Source organism: Falco punctatus (genome assembly GCF_963210335.1).
Source record: "Falco punctatus genome assembly, chromosome: 4".
In the NCBI taxonomy this organism is placed as follows: domain Eukaryota; kingdom Metazoa; phylum Chordata; class Aves; order Falconiformes; family Falconidae; genus Falco; species Falco punctatus.
Window position 1 is genome coordinate 40,989,414 of NC_137583.1, and position 15,788 is coordinate 41,005,201.

The 15,788-nt window shown below is 38.3% G+C and overlaps 1 protein-coding gene across 32 annotated transcripts in view; it reads left to right on the plus strand.

Annotated features, from left to right (window-relative positions):
- The window catches only part of RBFOX1 (RNA binding fox-1 homolog 1), a 1,334,594-nt gene that overhangs the window by 1,130,352 nt on the left and 188,454 nt on the right, over positions 1-15,788 (plus strand). Inside the window, exon 2 of one of the 32 annotated variants that reach the window (XM_080382958.1) lies at positions 11,764-11,870. The exons of the other annotated variants lie outside the window; for them this stretch is intronic. Within the exon in view, the coding sequence (XP_080239084.1) occupies positions 11,772-11,870 (99 nt within the window). The 5' untranslated portion in view covers positions 11,764-11,771. The remainder of the gene's footprint in view (positions 1-11,763; positions 11,871-15,788) is intronic. 32 annotated transcript variants of the gene reach the window in all.

Sequence of the window (15,788 nt, forward strand, 5' to 3'; positions counted from 1 at the left end):
TGGTAATACTGCCTCCAAACCATACAAGTCTTAGCTTATCTCCCTTTGCATTCACAGTGTTGACACACATATATCATAATCTCAGTAATCTGAAGAACGTACAGGATTGGTGAAGGCAAATTACCGTTTTTTTCAGCCTCCACTTGTTTTATTATCTGTATACTTCAGTGTTCTATCTCGGTCATAATCATATGTTTGTAGTAAAAAGAGATTCCTTATCTCTGTGGGTCGGTACTTGTGATGTGTCCAGGCTTCTAAAGACTACTGTTAGTAATTCCTAAAGCTCTTAGAGAAGTGATTAGGGAGTCATGATTGCTCACAGATTGAGTCTTTTTTTCTGCTTGACACTGATCCTGTGATAGTCTCCCCACTTAATCCTCACTAGCAATTTGCCTATAGTTGCAGCTAACAGGAGGTGATTAGAGGGGAGTTGCCCACTGCCTTTTTACTTCTGTTGTAGTGGCATGTTAGACAGGGGCTAGTGAATCAAAGCTGTTTTCCTATTAACTCAACACCTCCTAATGCATTAGAGCCACTTTTATCTAATAACAGTGTTCAGCTGCCAGCACTACGTTAATGTTACTTGGTATGGTTTTTAAAGCATCACAAGGAGCATTTTTAAAATTAGAGAACAAAAAGCGTAAAGCAGAATACCCAAAGATGAAAGCAAAATAATGAAATTAACAGGTCTCCCCTTCAGCAGCACATGCATGTAACCCCGACTAAGATTTCAGAGCCTGTTCTGCCTGCATCGGTAGGGGAGTGGGGAGAGGGACTGTAATTGGGGTCCTGGTGACAGAGGACTGGGGCGATGCTGCCCAGGTGAGAACGGAATGCACTTGCAAGGGAGAACGGCACCAGTGAAAGGGTGATAATGAAGCGTTAACTTCTAAAGAGGAATAATACGGTGGGCCTGAGTGGAAATCCCTAAATATTTACTACTTTTTATTTTGACCCACCTGTAAAACATATCAAGGATTGGTCCCCATTTCATACTTTATTGGTAAGATACACAATCTTCACCCTATGTTCTCTGGCTTTGGTAAGTTTTATTTGAAAAAAACCTATCATTGTTCTATACTTTACTACTTCATTGACAGAGTTCTTCATCATTTTAATTAGTTTGTTTTAAAGAAGCTATAGTAATGGATGCAAAAGACCTCTGTAGTGACATACAAGCTGAGAAGTGTTCAACAGCAAGCTCACCTGGCTTTCTTTTTTGAGGCCAGAGAATAAATGTTCTTTTTTTAAGACTCCCAGCATGCAGCAAGTACAGTGCATATATGTAAAGTTTTAAACACAATTCCTTGGTTTTACAGAGGCTACCACTGGGCTACATGTTAAGCATATGTTTATATTACAAGGATTGTGCCTAAGGTTACAGTCCAAGATAAAATAGCTACTTCAAGTGCAAAAATACAAAGGTGACCATTAACAAGAACCTGTCTCTTTAACAGGTAAACAGGTAGATTGGTTGAGATGTAAGGAACAAAAGAAGTGGCATCCCTAGCTATTTCACAGCCTGACTAACAATCTCTGTGTATCATTAAAACTTCTTTATCTCCTTTCTATTCTTGAGGTTTATTTTGCTGATGGCACGGTATATTTCAGGAGCACATTACTGAATATTTTTTAAATTACATGCTTTAAAGTATAGAATATGAGCAAGCTCAGTTTTAACACGCATTAACAATTTGAAGTAGACTGCTAAAATATAGGAAAGCCCCTGTTAGCTGTTGGCTCAGACTCAGCTAGCTCATCCCATTCAGAGAGACAGAAATGTCAAAAATGTCACCTGTAATCACAATTCCTTATTTAATTTGATCCTATAGGACAAGAACAAACAAACTGGACAAAGTTTTCTGCTTTTGGATTGCTGAGGGATTATTTTCTGTGCAGTACACATACACACACTATAGATAGCTAAATAAATCCATCTGTCTATCCTGAAATCATAAACCATGTGTCATAATTGCTGAACTTGTCACATGTCTATCATGTATTTTGTTGATATATCTTCAAGCACACGTCTTCACTAAAAAAAACACATTGTTTTACTCTGTGTCAGAACACTGTTTTCAAGCTGAGGCTTTTTTTTTTTTTTTTAAGAGAAGTACAAAGTATGGAAAAATACTAGGGCCAGTGTTTATGCCTCTTCATTTGACTGGCAGAAGCAGACAGGGAAGTAAGAACAGCCTAAATCAGGTCACTCCAAAAGCACTGTGCCTTATTTTTTGTTTCACATACTGCCATTGTCCTGCCTGGAGCTGTCGACTGTACAGAAAAACCATCCCTGTTGTAAGGGTGTGCCAGTCCAAAAATTTCTCTGTTAAATCCTTGGAAGCGCTCAGTTGGATCATTAGGGGATCCAAGATGTTATGGGATTCTGTAGTGGAGCCCATTCTGCAGGAAGCGGTTTGCTGAGCAGCCCTGTTACGCTTTAGTCCTCACAGTGTGGCTTCAGGTATGCAGTGTGTTTCTCATTTTTAAGGTGGCCGCAAAAATGTATCCCATAAATTTGCATAAGGAAGCCAAGTAATAACACCTATCAGCTGTCATCTTTTCTTTGAAAAGGAAGACAGATTAATAAACTGTTTTCTGTTGTGTATTCATTTGTGTTTTTTCTTTATGTGGTAAATACAAAACATTAAAAATGACATAAATTCTATTATATGGAAGCTGCTGAGCTTATGGTATTATAAAGCCATAAGCAAAAAAGGCTTTCAGAACTATTTCTGAACTGTTTTTCGTGCTTTTTGATGGTGCTAGATGCAATGCTGTAGAAAATGTATGTAGCCTCTTCACAAGACACATTGCTGTAAACTACTGCTTGACAGGGCATCTGTCTTCCAGAGCTGCTTAACATCTAGAACTTTAAAGTCAGCTTTGTTTGTTTAAATAATAAGTATGCCTTATTTGTAAGGTGAAATACTGCCAGTTCCATTTTTTAAAAGGACACTGAAAACAGGTTTTGGTTCCTGTACTTCTGTGCCATTTTCATAAAGAAAGGAGGCTCTTTGATTTTTCTGAAGTGCTGCTGAAATAGCTGGAATTTAAAAATTTCCACAGTTATGCAGGCAAAACCTATTTTTAGTCATGTGGGCTATTAATTGTGATAGGACAAAGCATTGCTTTTGTGGTTGTTTTTTTTTAAAAACTTAATAAAGATAATAGATTTATCTAAAAGGTAGATTTCTATATCATATTATTAGACTGACATTGTAATTTTGTTAGTTAAACTTCCTTTCTGTCCCTCTTTTCTTTTTTTGAGGGCTTGAGGTAATGGAGCGTTGTAACAGAAACGTAGAACAGGTTTTAATCGATCATTGCAGCCCAGAAATGTATGAAGTCCATATAGATATATGAAAATGTACAAAATCAGTGCCCGGGGGGAACAGGACTATTAGTGATGCTAGTTGAGATGAAGAAAAAATAGCATGAAATGGATGAGATCTGAATGGGTTCAGATTTCATGATATTAACAACTTGCTATAGTTTACCCAGGGATTAATTATGAAATTGGCCATTGCGGTGTTTTATTCTTTCACCCTCACTGTCTGTCATGCCCTACCTAGTCTCATGTAATACAGCATTTCTCCTGGGCTGGTCTCATGTAATACAGCATTTCTCCTGGGCTGGGCTGTGGTACCCAGCGTTTAGGTTGTGGCTACAAGCGTTTTCAAATTCCAAGTAAATGGGCAGGACACGTTGTGAGTCTAGGTCAGGATAAAAACTGTGCATGCAGTCTCTCCTGCCGCTTCTCTGGAAGGAAAACCCAGGTGCATCAAGTAGAAAGGGCCGAGGGCTGCTGTGTTGTTCCAAACGCATCTGCCCTACAACGTGTCTGGCACCGTAATGAATCACAAGCGAAGCACAGGTCTGGGTCTGGTCACAGGCACTCCAGGCTCCTGGGATTTACAGTATTGGAGGACAGTTCCTTTCACATGCCTTCCAGTGACCACCTGTTAGCACGTGGATGTTCTGGTTCCTTCAACGTGCAGTTTCTTGCTTTGCAGTGACTGTTGAAATACCACTGGAGTGTCCTGTTTGCCCGGTCTGTGATCTTGGGATAAAAAGGTGAAAACTGGTAAGGGCAGGGGGGAAAGCCTGCTTGGTAACTTCCAGAGGAGAAAATTCAGTTTGGTCCCCAAGAGTAAAATGGAGTGGTGCTGTACTGAAGTATCAGCGTAACACAGACGCGGGACACCAAACGGTGGCCTTGAGTGTTACTTGTGTTGCTTTGTCCTTCTGTGTTCAGACTTCAGTGTACCTGGTTGGACTTGGCTGTCAGGTATTTTTAGAGCCTCATTTCTGACAAAAGGCTTTTAAAAATCGCGGTGCCACAAGCTGTTGTGTTCCTGAGGCCCAGGCTGCACCGCAGCACGGCCAGGTCTGCGGCGGGCCTGTCACCGACGTTGTAGGGTGGGGAGGGGTGGGCAGGTGTCAGTGGCTCCGTGAACGACATGACTCTGAGTAACTGAGGCTGGCATTTTGACTGATGTTGTGGCAATGTTTTATCACCAGCTTCTAGAGGATTGCCCCTTTTTTGAGCATACATTAACAATTGTAGCAAACTGAAGCATTTCCAGTGCTTTCTCTGTCTGTAGTCTGCAGAGGGTGATCAGCAAAAGGCTGGTTGGATCTTCTTCCTTTGTACCTCCTGTGACTCTCTTGGGTAGCACTGTGCTTCTGGGGGATGCTGGAAAAATCTGGCTCCATACCTTGTCCCCCTCCCAAGGGGAAACAAGGTGACGCTGCAAATGAGCGAGAGAGTCCTGCCCTTCCTCGCACCTCTGTAACCGTTCGTGTTGCCGTTCATTGAACGGGGCCGTGAAACTCATCTGGGTGAACCTAACCAGTTTGCTCCGGGTTAATTTAACCTGAGTGAGACTCCCCAGTGTTCTTCACCCACGTGCGTGAGCAGATTTGGGTCGGTAGGTGTGAAAGGGCGCGGCGGGGGGCAGCGGGGGCTTTTGGGAGCCCACAGCGAGACTGGCACCACCCACTGGAAACTGTGCCTTCTTCTGCCAGCTTATCACTGAACTATGGCATTTTTAGAGAAAGGAAGGAAGACAAAGAAATGTAAATAACAGGGTGGTTTCAGGAATGTTTTTATGTTCCCTGAGACCATACAAAATATTTTTAAAAGCATCCTGTGCTAGTATCTATTCAAATCAGAACAGCTCGGAACTGTATTTGCAACCTCAGATGTTCCATGTGGGACATTCTAAGTCCTTTCGTAATTCAGTGGCAAAGATGATGTGTTGGGACAATGGCCAGTGCTATGGAAATGGACTCCTAACCTTCTGATCCAGCTGTTAGCCTATAAATTATTATTATTTATAGGAGAATTGATTCTGGCTTTGTTATAATGTCCGAGGGCTGTGTTCTTTTCCAGTAGCACTTAAAAGTTTACCTTTTTATCATTCCGAGGGCTGTGTTCTTTTCCAGTAGCACTAAAAGTTTACCTTTTTATCATTTACATAAATTGGGATGCAGATTTGGGTACACTATTCATTTCCTTCTTCTTGTTCCTGAAATTATCTGTGGTTTAATTTAAAAATAAAACCAAAACCCTATATAAGCAAGTAACATTGCCATTCTAAGGCAGAAGTTATTCTGGTGACTGATTTACTCTAAAACATAATTCAATTTTATGAGAAACTTCTGGAGAGTGTCAAGGATATTTTCCTTATTTGAATTTTATGGTATAGTTTAAAAACTCTAGAAAATTTATGACATTTTTTTGTTGGGAATTAGTTCTTTAATGTAAAACTGTAGCAATCTCATTGCTATTATTTTAGAGCATCTTTTGCACTTTAGTCAAGCATTCTTCCTCAAAACTGAGTGCTGTCAGATGTTTCAGGTGTAAAGACCAAGTAGTAAGTAGATGAGAGTTAATGTGCCTTTTTCAAAGATTTTTATCTTAATCCTTTGCAGCAGATATTGGTGTAAACTATAAAATGTAATATCTGTATAATATCTGGAAGGTTTTGCTTTCAGGAAGTGTAACTGTTTATCAACTTAAGTCCCTATGCTCCTTGCAATGTTCCCTCTATAAAACATCTAAATGTATGAATTTTAGATTTTCATATAAGACCTACAGTTCACTAACAAGAAACTTTTCCTGTCTGACAATCTGGTTTTCTCACTTCCCTGACAGATGGACACATAACATGTTTGCTTTTCACTGTTTAAGAGACGGGGGGCAACACATATATACTGCTTAGAATTTTACTTCATTAAAAAGTCCCCAAACCAATGTATAGTGAAGGAGGAATTGCCTTGTGAAGAAGCAGTGTAAGAGAACAGGAAAGTTTGTACAGTCAGCGTGACTGTGCTGGTAATTTTGGTCACAGAGACATCGAGATCTCAATTTCCTGACAGCAATGAATCGGTTTCTTTGCAATGATAGAAAACAGCAGATTGAACTGGGATATCAAACTGGGAGATAATCACATCTAAAAATGCTTGCTGTCTTTAATAGCTTGGAAAAGTTACTTAGTGTCGCTGATTCTAATATTATGTATGCTTCTTCATCTGGAATAGTAAAAGGTAATTGGGTTTGGTTTGCTCCCTCTTGCATCAGTTTGCTTGCTTTCCTGAGGAACTTTTATGGTTGCTGTTTAGTTTGTGGGAAATTGTAGAGATTTGGCAGTGTGAAAGTTACAGGCAAAGATTATTCTTTAGGGTTGTCCTTTGAAGGCTGCCTAAAGGTAGCTGGGCTTTGGGGGTGTAATTTGGACAGTCAGCTGTAAGACTGATGGAGTTTTTGCTTCTGTGGTGGGCTGGATACAGGTCTCTTGAATAGCCAGGATAACAGCCACATGAGAAACGTGTTGATCTAAACCAAAATAAATCTGTTTGCAAACAGAGCCAACGCAGTATTTGGAGAACTGGTGTTAACATGTGCCCAGTGCGTGGTATTTGAAGGGAATGAGTAGTCAGGTTTTTAGTTTTCTCTTCCTGAATGTTTTTACACTAGACATACATGACGAACACGTGCTACAAATGGACAACACAGTAAGGATGTGCCATTCAGGAAAGAAATACACATATTGGATCTACGCAGTGCATTATGAGGTTCTTGGCTGCCTGCCCATGGCAGGGGGTTGGAACTAGATGATCCTTAAGGTCCCTTCCAACCCAACCCCTTCTGTGATTCTGACAGTCGTCATGATCTCAAAAAACCAAAATAAAATAAAATGAATCCATCTAAAGTATTTTTGCTACACTACCTGGCTGACACTCATTCTAGGAGAGGGATAATCTCAGGGGGTTGTGGGAAACACCCCCAGGAGGTTGTACGCCTCAGTAGTGAGTGTCTCTGAAGCTCAATATAACTTACTCCATTGCTGTGACAGTATATACCATAGCTTATATCAAAAACATTTGCACCACCAGCTGTCTTACTGGTTTTATGTTTTTTAGAACAATATCCACTTCAGAAACACAATAATGACAGCCTCGTGCTCCTGGCTTTTTCACTACATTGTTTTCATGAGGTTTATTTCTAACATTGCAAAACTCCAGATAAAACCAGCAAGGGTTACTGAATGCACAGAACACACATTCATCTCAGGATGTCTTTAATTTAAACAGTGTAGGAGGCTAGAATTTTTTTTTTTTTTGAGGAGTATCATATAGTTTTGCTTGCTTTCCATATTCTTCACCAGTTTTACATTCAAAATCTAGTTATGAACAAAAAAGATAAGCAACTTGCACATAAAGCCAGGAATTTATTACTAATGTAACTGAAATCTAGTCAAAGAATTACAGGTAGTAAAGGTTTAATTTTTACAGGAGAAAGAAAAAGAAAATAAACTATCACATAACAAGTCTCCATAATAATAAAGCAATTAGAATCATTGCCCAAGTAATTTTGCCCCACTATGCCCTCCATTTTAGTAAATGAGGACATGTAAGCTTTTCTTGGTGACACCTAACAGGATTATATCAACAAGTCTAAACTTTTCATAGAAATGAAAGGAGCTTGGAGACATTATCATCGCAGGAGAATGCAAAATTGTGATAGTGCTACCTGTTATTTCATAGAGACTTTAGAGGTCATGCTGTAAATACCTTATGGAAGTTTTATCCTCTTCTATGCAAAATACATTGTATTCTATAGCAGCTTAGTTTGACTGGTCACAGTACTGAAAGTGACATGTGCATATTTTTGTAAGCATATATGTCCAACATAGAAACTTAGAGTTGCCTTTTCCTTCTGTTTTGACTCCTAAAGAATCCTTTCTGTATGTCAAAAAAAAAAAAAAAAAAAATCATCCCAGCTTTGAGTGCTTTACTCTCCTATTTGTTTTTCTCATCAAATCTAGATGTTAATGTTGGTTCTTTCTGTTCTTTCTGCACAGAGGAAGGAAGGGAGTAATGTTTAGAGTCATAGCAGAAGTAATGTCCCTTATTTATATTTCATTATAACTAATTTTTCTGGGGTCAGTTTTGACAATAAGTGAAAAGCTTTTTTCTATTAAAGAGAAACATTATTTAGTAATGTATTGAAGTTGGAATGGACATGTGCTACATGTTCTGTGACCCCTCCACCTTGATTTCTATTGCCCACAACATTTGATTAACAGTTAAATTTCTATCAAACAGCAAGTCTGTGAGTCGATGCAAAGTATTATCTCAGCTGTCTGTTCACTTTGGGAAAGATAGCATGGTAAGTAAATACTAAAAGTAACAAATAGCCACGCTGTCTGATTTGTCAAAGGATATGTTTAATTTGCTTCCTCGGAGTGTTTGAATTTTCCAAGTTCATGGGCTTGGAAAGTGCCTCCATATAAACCATACAGAAGTTTAATTATCTTATTCTGTTAGGTTAAACTATTAAACAGCTTCTGCAAAGATGCTGTTCTGTGTTTGAATAAATATAATATGCAAAGATGTGAAAATTGCTCCTAGTATGATACCCAAGTGGGATATGGTGGCTTTGTGGTGTCATATTTTGAGAAATTATTTAAAGGCACACAAAAGGACACTGTCACTCTGTTATTAATGTTAAAAATTGTTGATGCTCTGTGCAGTGTGTTTTTTCTAATTAGAGGAAAGCTGTAGAGTACCATTTCCATAATCGACATGGGAACAGAAACTCAGCAAAATTTCATGTATTTGCAGTGAAACTGCTCCTCAGCAACATAAAAATGGCTTTTATAACATAAAGGCTGTAATTAGAATAAGTCAAATCAGTTGGAAACAATTAAAGCCAGAACAGGCTAAGCTGCCTTCTAAATATTTGTCTGGAGATTAGCCCTACTCTTACAGCCCCTGAGAAGCATCTTTGATTTACTTATAATGCTTGACGTGGCAAAGATAATCCTGCAGAAGGCAAATGAACACAAATTTAGATGTGCTGTTAGGCGCTCTTTGTTGATTTGACAGGAGGCAGTATATTGGAAGTGATGCTGGAGAAGTGAGTATAGGGTCACATTAGACAAATTGCTTAACACCCCCCCTCCCCCGATCATCAATTTAAATTCTTTTAAAAACGTACTCATTCTTTGAAGCTTTTAGGATGCACTTTAGAAGTCCATGTGGAATAATTTTCTGCATGTCTGTGCGACAGTTGATGTGAGTCTCATTGTATTTAAAATTATAGTCCTGAGATAGAACTTTCTGCTTGTTGCTTGTCTGACATCAGCTATTAAAATACAAGTAAAGCTTGGCAGGTATAAATTTGAAGAAGAAAAGAGATTATGTAAGAAGATCAGAATTGTTAATAGTAACGAGCTAGTTGTGGAAGAATGGCGATTTACTTTGTAGAGTTCTGTTGGAAGAACAAACACACGCGCACCAGGCAGTGGGCAGCCAGTTACTTACTGGCACCCTTTTATTGCACTTTTGATAGCTGGAAAGGATAAGAGAGAGAGAACTAATGTGGCTGATAGATTGTAAACGTGGACTGGCCATTGCATTAACTTGTGGATCTAATGGCATCAGCAGAAGCAGCTGATAGATTGTAAACACGGGCTAGCCATTGCATTAACTTGTGGATTCAGGGGCGTCAGCAGAAAGCAACTATTATGAGGGCCAGCCTGTATTTTAGTATGGCTGACCTCTACATTATTGTTAACCCTTGACTGCGCGTGGTGTACTTGTATAAAATGGTGAAAAATTGTTAACTATGTAAAGCTGGATGATTTGAAATGAGTTTGAAACATTAGTCAGCTTCTTGGCGTAGATCAGATTTGTACTTTGGGTAGTTTCCCTCTCATTTACAAACTCCACAGCATCCCAAAGTTTTTGTTTAGTTGATGAAAATAAAATCAGTCTAATGTATTCTCTTACTGAATTTTAAACAAGACCATTAAAACTCCTTTAACGGACTAAAATAAGCTTCAGAGAGGGTTTCCATTTCATCTTTACTGAGCTGAGGCTACAGCACTCTTTCCCTTTGCACCACAGTGAGAGGCTGTCAATAATTCAATAGCCATGGCCTTGATGGGCCAAGGCCCAAGTTAGACTTTAAACAGAGCCAAGCAGCTTGTCAAAGTGTGATGTGCTGTCAATGCCTGACTGATCTATACTGCATGAATTCTCCCTCAGCTCTTGATGTATCCCTGGGAATAAAAAGAAAGCAATTTCAGAAGTAGACCTGGCGTGAAGCACCTGTTTGTTTGGAATTTTTAATGAGGGGAAGTTGTGTTAGTAATGAAGCCAAATGAAGCTGTTGCTTCTTTGCTTAGAGGACCCACACTATACTACTGTCTGATAGTACTGGTGCATTTCCAGTGTCTTCAAGAAAAGAAGTCGCACTATCTTTAAAAGTGTTTGTGCCTCAGAGCAAGTTCACGTGGAGCAATACTTAATAACTAATGCAAGTAACTCTGCTTCATCCAAATTATTCGTTTACGTCCTTTGGTTTCAACTGATACTATAGTATTAACACTCAAGATTACCATAATGAAACTTTTTCATAGCTATTTGTTTTCAGGTTTTTCCTTACACAGTAACTGATATATACGGTGCATTCATAGCCTTTCTAAATGCTCTACATTGAATTTTCTTATATTTTATAGTTTACTTGGAAGCTGAAGATTTATTCGCTCTTCTAAGAAAATATTTTAGAAAAAAGTGAGCTAAAGTGGTAACTAGTTGTATTCTAGTTCTTTAACACTTTATATGTAAATGTAAAAGCAGAATTGTGTCTAAGTTGCCTTTGAAAAGATATAAGAAAGCTCAAATAAGACTTTACAGTATTTGTCAAAATGCCCAAAAGCTGGCATTATTAAGCGTGTACTTGGTTACATTTTAAAGCATTTGAATTCCAGTCCTTGTGTTGCTAAGCTTCTGTTATGATAAGATTTACTGGCATTTAAAAGAGAAAAGTAACGTTGCTATCCTCACTTTAAATGCATTTGTTTTGTCATTGTTTTTTTACAAATCCATGTTTTTTGAAGTAGCCATATCTGCAGAAAGTTTTATGAGACATGTAGGTTCTCAGCCTTCAGGTAATTTTTTAATAGAGACACAAGAGACTAATAGAAAAATAAATGAGGTCCTTTTAATGTTTTAGAAATGCTGAAACCTTGTGCTACTGGATTTGATTAAGTCAGGGTTTTTTGTAAAGCTTGTTACATGTTTTAATTTTAAATAGCTTACTCCCTAAGTCCTCATCTTTCAGAAAACCTGAATTTCAATATTTGGTCTGCATTGATATTGGAGCTTTCATCCCTCTCGCAGAGCAGCAGAGGAAACAGCGTAAAATGTGGTTGATAACATATCTCAACTAAGACTTTGTTTTAGTGGCGTGGATGCCTCATTCTCCGGAATGTAAACTGGTGGAGGCCCCCACTGAAGTCTGTGCAATGGAGGCAGTCACTTTTTCACTAAAACCAAAACAATTGGAGAAGGTAATACTCTTTCCCATTTGCTAAGTTGTTCCTCAAGCTACCCGTGAAATGGTCCTACTCCATTTTAGTGCCAAATAAGACTGATTTGCTTAACCTGCAGCTGAGAACCATGTATAGGACTGTTGATCTGTGCTGGAGTTTGTGTTGGTGCTGGAGCAAGGAATATTGTATGTTACAGAGCAATGGGGCAACCAACGGTCTTTGCATGAAACAAACTTCACAACCCATCATTTTGCCAATGTTGTTGGAGGTGTTGCGTGCTTATTGCACTTGACAATGAATAGAGTGACTATATTGGTGCAACGCTTTTTGTGGCAATAACCTTTTTGTTAGAAAAATTGTGCATGACAGAGTTCATGGTCTTTGACAGTGTCACAGATCATGACTCAAATTCATGTTTTGGCTGGCCATCTTCCAAATAAATAACATTTCTAGATTAAGTACTTCCAACTCTCTGACTGCATATTTGTGCAGAAGTTAAGGTGACAAAATAATAATTTATTATTATTATTATTTCGACTTTGAAAAATGCTGTAAGTCTTTGTGTTTGTGTGGCCTTGATTGATGGGCTGAACACTGTGAATGAGGTTGTTACACACCATCGTAAGATGAGCAGAGAAAGAACTTGACAAAAATAAGAATGTATCCTGTATGTAGTGTAGTGTAGAGAGCGCCAGCAAGGTGAAAATACGTGATAGAATGTTAACATGCTTGCAAAAATACAAGTTTAAAGACACTCCTCTGAGATTGGAGAGACATGAGGAGCTTCTTCACTTTGACAGTTTTTTACATTCTTGACTTAATTGAGCAAGTAGGATTTGCTTGGTTTTCAATAGATGATCTGTAGGAGGATTGGAACAGGCTTCTCGCCTAGACCATTGTTTGCTACCCCAAATTCAGCGAGACGCTCCTCAGATGTATGATACGTTATTTGGGCATATATCTGTCTCCGAGTAGTTGTGCTGTGCATGTGATGGTAACATTTGTTAGAATTAAACTCTTCTAAGACTGGTTTTAGCAATTGACTTTTGGGAATGTATCCCCATGAGGCTTTCCACGTCCCCTGTACACAAACTCACAAACAGATGCTGGTGCAGCACTCGCTAGCTTCTGTCATCACAGGCCTGGGCTGGGGATCCGCTCTTTGCAAACCTTTATAGTTCTCTGTTATGTGATAGAATTAAGGGAGCTTTTGCAATCACCCCAGGATATTTTGATCACTAACCTTCAGAACTGTGAATAACCATGATTTTCAAATTCTACTGTCAGTGGAGGTGTCTGAAATTGGGCTACTTCTTAATGTGCTTAACTTTAGGCATCTAATTTAGAAGGTATTAGCAACGTTTCCCAGCTAGTGCTCAGGGCATTTTAAGGATTGTTTCACTTGGGGACTTAAGCAAATGATAAAGTAAACAACTTACAACAAAAAACTACTTTATTTAATCAATATTTATTATGATGCAGACACTAAGGAGAAAGAAAAGCCTTTCTGTTTTGTTTTGTTTTGTTTTCCTTTATTTTCCTTTTTTCTTTTCTCTCTTTTTTTTCTTTTTTTTTTTCAAATGATTTTTATTCTTGGGTGTTTTAGGTATCTCAGGTGCTAAAAATACCAATTGAAATACCAGACGCACTACATGAGTGAGTTCTCAGGTGTGTGTCTCTACTAGCCCTAATTCTGCACGTCTTCATTTCTCTTTGAGTTTTAGCGGGTGTTTGGTAGGTGTTACACATAGGTGCCTTTTGCTAATGTAATCAGAAGAGAATCTACTAGGTTTTCGGGTACTGCCTTTCAGTATAGAACCATCTAAGTCCTACAAATGAACAGATCAGTGTTAGCTTTGGTGTACAGAAGGAACTGCATTTGTGGAACCCTGGTGTAGCTTAAGTTTGGAAACAGCCTTGCTTATTGTACAAAATGATTAGAAGCTCTGTATCTGGGAAACACAAGAAACTGGAATGGCTAGGTGAAAGTGAATAAAAATGAGGAGACTCGCAAACTGCTTTTGCTCCAGGGCTGGTTTTAATGAGCTCGTCCCTAATGAGTTGTCCCTGCAACTAGCTTCAGGCCTAAACAGATGAGGCAGGGGTTCTGCTAAATTTTTGATGGGATTTGCACTGGTTTTATGAGAAAGCAAGCAGCAGAGAGTGCAAAGTTGTGTCATGAATCTTTTACGAGACTGGATTGTTGTCCACCTTGTCAATAGGGATTGTAAGACCTGATTGCTAATAGAAGACACACCACATGCTTACTGTATTGACAAACTTGAATAAATAAGGTAGCGTATATGTCAAGGGAAGATTTGGTTTGTCAGGAGCAGGGACTCAATGACCAGGATGGGATGCTTTGTAAAAATTACTCTCATCATATGCTGTTGAATTGATTGCTGGATGGTGGGGGTTGCACCAGGTGTAGTCATTTCCAGAGGTGGGCTGTGCCTGGGTGCAGGCAGTAGGGCTTGCCGCAGGCCATGTTGTATTTGTGCTAATGCAAAGACAGATTGGAAAATTCATTCATCATTTAATGCTTTTATGTTGTAAGTCTTGTATAGGTAGTTAATTTTTTTATTTAATGATATAGATTTCTGTTTGTGTTTTATCAACAGTTTGTTAGCTCCAGAAGTAAAATGGAATTTTTATTGAGTTTCTCTCAGTTTGAGAGATTCTTTTTGATGTTTCCAACATGTCAGTTGTTAATATGAAGAGCTATTAACAGAAGTATTTCTGAGGTGTGACTTACCCAACAAGATTTTCCTAGTGGCTTAGGTGGTGACAAAAATGCATGTTAGCTTCCTTTATTGCGTATAGAAGAGTGTCCTTTTCCTCTCCCATACTTACAGATGCATTTCACCTGCATTGATCATGTACCAGCTGTAAATGTACTTTGCTTTTCCTGAGTGGCCTCTATGGATCTTCATATCAGCTTTGGACAGTCAGGCTGCAGTGTGAAGTTTTGTCTTAGATTAAAATCTAGTAGTTTACAAATTTTGTTTCCACTGTAGAAGTGTTATTTGGAAAGAGTAGGAATAACATTACTTCTGTGAAAAATGATACTTTTTTTAAGATCAATTAATTACTTAAGTAAAAAAAAATGAAATTAAGATGTTCCTCAAGTGTAGTTTGAGTCCTCCTCTTGTGTATCATTTTCTTTGAAACACAGGTACAGGTCTGTGGGGGAGAGAAGCTAAATATATAAGCTTGGGCTTTACAAATCTAAATTAAAAGGTCTTTGTGGGGAATATGAATTAAAATAATAAAAAAAAAAAACTGAGGTATTACTCTTTTTAAACTATGTTATTCCATAAAGTTTAGCAACTGATTAAGAGTTGCATTACAGATATTTTTTTTAATGAGTGTAAATAGTAGAAACGCACTCATCAATTAATTAAAATATTCTGATGTTCATATATATTAATGTGCCTCCATGGTATTTGATTAATTGAAATGCAAAGTCATGATAAGTGAGACCAAGACTTAGTATGTCATATTCCTGTTCTCTCAGGTTTTTTATTTCTTAAAACATATTTTTCCTAAGCTGTGTTTTAATTCAATCCTTTCTTTTTTCTTGCTGCTTCTTATTTCTCCCATGCATACATATGCTGCTTCTCTCTCCTAATCTAACGCTTACTTACTCCTTTCTCTAATACTTGATGTTTATAAGATAAATAGAGTAAGGAAAAAGTCATCTTGCCTGAGCGAAAGCCAGGCAGAGAATGGCCACAATGACATGTCAGAGGTAGTGGGGAGGGCAGCAGAACCTGGTAACATAAAACTGTGTAGTAATGAGCAAGTGAGTCAAAATACTTTTAAAAACTGTGCATAAAAGAAGCTTTAATAAGTGAAGAGATTCATGAAGTGAACTCCATAAAAGACATTTGATTTGGCATTAAATAGAAATGGCAGGTCCGTGATTCAAATGAG